Source organism: Saccostrea cucullata, unplaced genomic scaffold, assembly GCF_032062105.1.
Source record: "Saccostrea cucullata isolate Sc308-1 unplaced genomic scaffold, CSIRO_AGI_Scuc_v1 ctg884, whole genome shotgun sequence".
Taxonomy (NCBI): Eukaryota; Metazoa; Mollusca; class Bivalvia; order Ostreida; family Ostreidae; genus Saccostrea; species Saccostrea cuccullata.
In genome coordinates, this window is record NW_026941193.1 from 31,840 (window position 1) to 38,534 (window position 6,695).

The 6,695-nt window shown below is 33.4% G+C and overlaps 1 protein-coding gene across 1 annotated transcript; it reads right to left on the reverse strand.

Annotated features, from left to right (window-relative positions):
• Window positions 1–978: 978 nt before the first annotated feature.
• LOC134257385 (uncharacterized) lies at window positions 979–3,864 on the reverse strand. The gene is made up of 2 exons (XM_062740010.1): window positions 3,359–3,864; window positions 979–2,156 (listed from the first exon to the last, which is right to left on the reverse strand). Exons 1-2 carry the CDS (start codon window positions 3,633–3,635, stop codon window positions 979–981), a joined length of 1,455 nt encoding a protein of 484 aa, XP_062595994.1. The 5' UTR covers window positions 3,636–3,864.
• Window positions 3,865–6,695: the final 2,831 nt, after the last annotated feature.

Consider the following 6,695-nt stretch of genomic DNA (forward strand, 5'->3'; position numbering starts at 1 on the left):
TTTATGTGCCGGGGCGTTGTCATGAAAATTCGAGTGTTGCGAATTCTAGACTTTGGTCTCTTCCTTCCGTATGTAGTGTTTCTTAACTTTCTTTAGCACAATTTTATATACCTGTTCGGTGATTGATCTGCCTTTTGGAATAGGAACCCGAAAAAAGGACCTTAACTATTAAAGAAATTTGCAAATAATACTTAATACTTTGGCATCCTTTTGCGATGTCAGGTCGGCTTTTGCTTTTTTTGTCAACCACATCTTGTTATCAAATTTTCTCTGATGTTCAAGATAAGAAATCCATGTTTAATCACTTGTGTAATTATTTCAGAAAATGCTGTGCATCGCAGTTTTTCGCTTTTGTTTTTCTGTTAAAAAGACGGGGTATGCATCGTGCACTAATCTTTCGGAGGACAAGGTGTTTCTTTAAAATTTTAACACTGTCCCCTGATGAAATTTATACTAAATTTTCCATCTGTTTAATGGTAAATCGACCTTCATTAGTGATGATATTGGTTATTTTTGTAAATACGGTATCCTTTATGTCTGTTTGGCTGTTTTTTTTATTTGCTCACGCACCTTTAAACTTGTCTCAATGATATACAGTTGTTACCATACACATCATAAAATTCTTTGAAAACAATTGTAAATCAGAAAAAATGCAGTAGTTAAAATGTTTAATAAAGGTTAAGATACAATATACAAGCGAATTGATTTAACGAACACACACTCTTTGATTATTTGAAAAGATTTTTCTGTCTATACCTTCAAATCTTTACCGGTACAGTCTTCTTCCAAATCAATAAAAATGGCAAACTATTCAAATGGCAGGATTCCCTAACATAATGGTCATAAAATAATGGACACACTTTTTGTTCGCCAATTTTCTGCTCTCTTTTAAAAACATATACCTGTTAAGAAAGGACTGTTAAATCTGTTTTGTTTTAGTTGCCTGGGGTGTTTTCTTTAAATTACTAGTATCTCCATTTATTTTAATTTCTGATTTCTTTTTAGAGTTTTCCACTTTATAGAAGGAAAATGTGGACTATCAAACGGACATCCCTTAGCATTTGCAATCCTTTCTAATAATTTTGCTTCGATTTTTTTGTCTGTGTGTGACGGTGGTAAACAGTTAACAAAATCACAATCACATTCTTCCTTGGGTCTTGTTAACTGGAGAATAGTTGATATATCACAATGGTGAACAAGTGAAGTAAACACCGTCCATGTATCATATGAAGCTTTAAAAAGTGATATATTTAGAAGTTCATGTCTGAGTTCTACGGTACATTTTTTTTCAATCAGATACTCGGGATACATTTCCACACAACGTTTTATACTATCCTCAGTTAACTCTGCTGAAAGCATTCCTGACCATGGCATCAAGCCTTCGTTTTTCTTGTAAACTCTTACAAACATTATATAAGTAAGAACATTGAAAAGTCCATGATTTACCTCGTGCATTCTTTTAAAATGATTAACTAACGCTGTCACCGATGCTTTGGTGAATTCCTCATTGGAGAAGAAGTCATGATGCTGACAATACATCGATATTAAGATTGGGTTACCAACAAGTCCATGATTGTGAGAGAGTTTTGAGAATACAGAAGAAAACTTTATGTCGTTAAACCAACAACTTATATCACGTACGCAGTGACCTTCTTTTTTCAACTCTTTCCAAATTAATAACATTTCTGCTTTATCGAGATGATCGACATCAATCAAATTTTTGGTGTCAAAAATCTGTACTCTACCTAATTTTAAAACTTCATCGTATACATGTTGATGTATTCCTAATAAAACTTTTAAATGACCTTTACATCTTTCTCTCTGTTTTTTAATAACGTGTTCAAATCCTGTAATAGTTTCGAGCGAAAATACATTGCAGTTAAATGTCCCAAACAAATTGTCACAACAAAGGAAAACGTTGATGATTTCATTTTCCATCAGTTTATTTTCATTAAGATATTCCTCAAACCAAACATTCCTCCATCCTCTGTCCTTGTATTTATCTTGTATGTACCTCATGGCAGTTGTTTTACCAGATCCAATGGCACCCACACAAATAACAATGTCTGAAGATTCTAATAGTACCAGAGCTGACTTAATGTTCTTTGTCACAACAACTGTATCTTCAACGTCACAGTTTCTCTTCAAACGAACGACTAAAATGACAAATGATTTAAACAATCCCACAATACATAAATACTCCTCCTTTTTACTAGGTCATTTTCAAGAAACCAATTTAAATACATGTATGAAACACAGGTGCTTGAGGACAGGACCCCCCCCCCCCCCGCAATATAGACCCCCGGGCCTGTTAGACTTTTTTTTCACATAAATTATATATGAATGACACATTTGTGATATAATATATCCTATCCATTTAGAAAATTTGCTTAAATAAACATTTTATAAAAATTTCTACCCCACTCTCTATATATAAATTAACAAGGTTGCCAACTTCGTCTGCAAACCGAGAGGCACTGCCGAGAATTTTGGTTGAATCGTCTCATAAATCTAAACAAAGCCCTAAAATCAACAACTCATATTGTAAATTGAATATTTTTTTCATTAACCACCAACTCTCATGAAGGTTAAGGCACTTTAACAGTCGTTATGGTCAGTTTTTCAAAAGGATGTCAGGCTACAGCCAGCGTTTCTGCTTAATGAACGGAAGTGACGAGGAGACGACTTTTTACCGAAATACACAGTTCTGCAGAAAGTCTGAAACACTGTTTTGAAATAAACATTTGAAGAAATTTGGTTGATTTACATTTTAAAAAATGTCTTTCAAATGTATTGGAAGAATAGAGTTCTAAACTGCTGATGTAAATGAAATATTTCTAATTATTTTTAAATACCTGATTGGCATGTATCGGTTTTGAGAGTTATGCCTTTTTAAAATATATTTTATTAAAATACCTTCTTTTCCGTAAATATTTCATGTAAAATCTACAAAACATTTGAAAATAATATCTTTATGAAGAATTCGTTCAAAACACAAGAATATATCTATTGTTGATATCTTACACACATGTTTGGTTATATGGGGAATATGGGAAATTAGTCCTCTCCTCATCACTTCCGTTCGATAAGCTTTTATGGAGTTGGCAACCTTGTTGATTTTTATATACAATGTAGGGTAGATTTTATAGAACATTTGGTTTTAGGTAATTCTTCGATTTGTTGGTATAGATCTTATCACAAATATGTCAATGAAAGATTATTTATGAGAAAAAAATCGAAAAAGCCCAGGGGTCTATTTCGAAGGGGGGGGATCCTGTCCTCAAGCACCTGTGGTATGAAAATGTAATTCTATCAATTCTATGTATATAAGAAAAAAAAATGAAGAAATGTTTCTTACTTTTAATTTTCGATTCCAGTGCATTATAATCAGCATTGTTGGAACTAGTAAAATCTCTTTTAGAGAGTGCTCCAAATCTATCACTCATCCGTCCATACACACCCTGAAGGTAAGGAACATCAACTTGATCATCGCAATACATATTCCACAAGATACGGATCCTTTCTATGTCAGCCTCAAGAGAGTCATCATCATCTGTAGGTTTATAACCCCATCCTTTCCCTGGAGGTTTTATATTGTTACAGAAATTTATCACCAAGGTAAAGACAACTACCATGTCTAAATTATCATAGTCCTCAGTATTTTTCACATTTTCTAAATCCCTCAACAGACACTCATTGAAATGTTCAATCAATGATAGAGAATAAATAATACTTTTTTCCTTCAAGTCCCAAACTTTAAGCTCAGTCTTCAAAATATGAATGAGGTAGCACTGAAGTTTATGAATCTTTGAAATAATTCTCGTACGTTCTTCCCCAAAAATCGACGATAGTGTTTTCACATGCTCCTCTACAATTATGAATCAAAATATTGTATCAAAGGCATAATTGCGTACCAGCAAATTCAACTTATCCATAAATTTGGACTTTATAAAATGAAAATACTTTTTAAAAGATTTCACCTACATACAACTGTATGTGTACAATATACTGGTAGTTTACACTGACACATAAGCTATGACATTAAGATATTTATTTTTGCTCTGTTTCTATATACATGTGTATAGAATTTGCAAGATTTTTCAAATTAATAACCTATGTATCGTGTAATTTTGCGGTCGCTAATTTTAGTTTAATTTCTCTTTTCTTTTGGCTGCTGACCATAACAGACAGGAGTTCAATGATGTTTTTGAATTTTTTATTGTTTCATCAAAGCTACCAAGAGCAAAATAATCAATTGTACCAAAAGTTTTTTGAAAGAACACTTTATTTGGATTTTAAGACTTTCTATTGTGCGTTTAGAATTCGCGTGCAAATTATTTCCTAGACCTCTCGCAGCCCGCGTGGCGCAGTGGTTAGAGCGTCTGCTCCAGAGTCGCGAAGTAAGGAGTCAATCCTTAAGTCATGGGCTCGAATCCCACGTGGAGGCCGGTCCTTCGGATGGGATCTCGACCCTATAAACCGAGGCCCCGTGTCGTAGTAGGTGCTGGCACGATAAAGATCCTTCACTGCTCAAAGGCCCTGACTGCCGATCATAGGAAAAAATTTGTAGCCCTCCACCGGCAAGTGGTGGCGTCTCCATATAGGAACGAAAAATTCTCGAGAGGGACGTTTAACAACATACAATTAATCAATCCTAGACCTCTAATTTTAAATGATCAAAATAAGTTAAATGAGTACAGTTCAGATTCCCATATTCATAATTTGGTGAAAATTCCTTCAAAATATATATGTAGGTTACATTCTGCCTTGAAAGAATTTAAGGTTGTGAGTTTTCCAATGATGTTATGGATCCATGTATTTATTTACAAGAAAAGAGTTGCTGGTGATGAAAAAGTTGTTATAATATAGATTCATTCCCAAATAGATGCAAGGTTTGAAAAGTTGATTATTATCAAGATAAAGGACAGATGTTTTTCTTAGTTCATGCGTTGATTTGTGCTGTTAGCGTAAATCTTTCATTGACCAAAATTATAAAGATGTATTTTATCTAGGAATACATATAAATATATGATCCTTAAGTATGTAATATTTTAATTTTACTGAAACATTGTTTGAAAAGCCAAAAAGTTGAATACTCTGAATAGGGAATGAACAGATTACGTTTTTGGGATACATATTATGATCTTGAAATATGAAGGGGGAATAAAACATGATAAAATATGAAGAAATTGAACATAAGTCAAGCTCAAAAGACCATTTGATTAATACTGTGGAAAAGAGCATACATGATACATGAACCCTAAAATTCTCTGAAGTGGAAACAGAAGGCGTAATAGATGAACGGACGGACGTACAGATGGACATCCCGATCGCTTATTCATTACATACCCTCCCACAATCTAGGCTGGGGGGGGTATAATAAAGTTTAATGGTCTTATTCTTTAAACACAATTTTTAAATAAGAATTAATGGGAATTAAACTTTTTTTTTTAAATCTGCTGATGTTTAAAGTTTAACTTAATTACAATGGACCCCCCTTTCCTCCATCTACAAAGAGTTGTAATTAAGAGCAATTAATAACTTGACACTGGAATAAATATTACAATTCATTCACTAGTTATTAACTCTTGTTTGTAATTAAAAAGAGTAATGGCGAAAGTTGAATAGACGGTGGTCGTGTAAAATGTAGGTTGGAATCGAGAGTTAGTGTGCATAGTTCTTTGTCATACTCTCCCCATGGCCTTCATCTAAAACTTAATGATAAACTAATGATATTGTATTTTCGAGAACATAACAGGGTGTTGTAAATTCTTATATGCAGATCGTGGAACAAGGCAGGTAATTTTATTCATTGATAACACTCTACTGAAAGTAAGTAATTGTAAAATAGTATTTCAGGGTCGAATTAAGGGAGAAAAACACATATTTTGGCAATTATGGGTTTCAGTTGTTGCCATGGCAACCGCGACGTCAAATTACTCTGCATAAATAAATACTTTAGGATCTTACCTTTCAGTTAGGTAAAAGTGATTAAAAAATGTCTAAAATTCTATTTGAAGTTTTATAAGCAGTTATGCATAAAAACTGCAAAATCTCTGGCCGTTAAAGGGTTAAATGCAAAAAATAAGGAAATGCTTTAAAACGAGTTTTGGAGATTAAACCAGAAGTATCTGATGAGACTGTAGCTCTACTGGTCTGTACGTATAACAAAGGAAAAGTAGCACTTGGAATTGTAACTTTGCAACAAGCAGCAATGAAAAGAATTATGTATCTAAATGTAGTCTACTTGTGTGCCAAATTATAACAAGTCTGTGTGATTCACACACCAATAACTCACACAAAACTTAAAAACATTCCTTAATTGAAATCAGATCAAAATTGTAGGAGGAGTAGCGTTTTAAAGGAATTTCACAGAAATTTCAATTTTTAGTTACCATGGCAACACCGTTCATTGAAATAAATTACCAATGCACTAAATTATGTATTTTAGTGTAGTATACTTGTGTGCCAAATTATATTGAAATCAGACCAAAATTGTATAAGGAGTAGCGTTTTAAAGGAATTTTACCGAATTTAGACCAAAACTGTAGGAGGGGTAGCGTTTTAAAGGAATTTCACAAAAATCAAAACAAGAGGCCCATGGGCCACATCGCTCACCTGAGCACTGTGGCTAGGAAAAAGCAGAAATTGGTTTATCATTGAAAAGTATAAATCCAAAAGTAGTCCCGTGACCA

Excerpts from the sequence above, each read along its gene's own strand:
- LOC134257385 (XM_062740010.1), bottom strand. The coding sequence starts at position 3,635 with ATGGTAGTTGTCTTTACCTTGGTGATAAATTTCTGTAACAATATAAAA. Across the intron at positions 2,157-3,358 it reads ACTGGAATCGAAAATTAAAA|TCGTTCGTTTGAAGAGAAAC; the intron begins GTAAGAAACATT and ends TTGTCATTTTAG.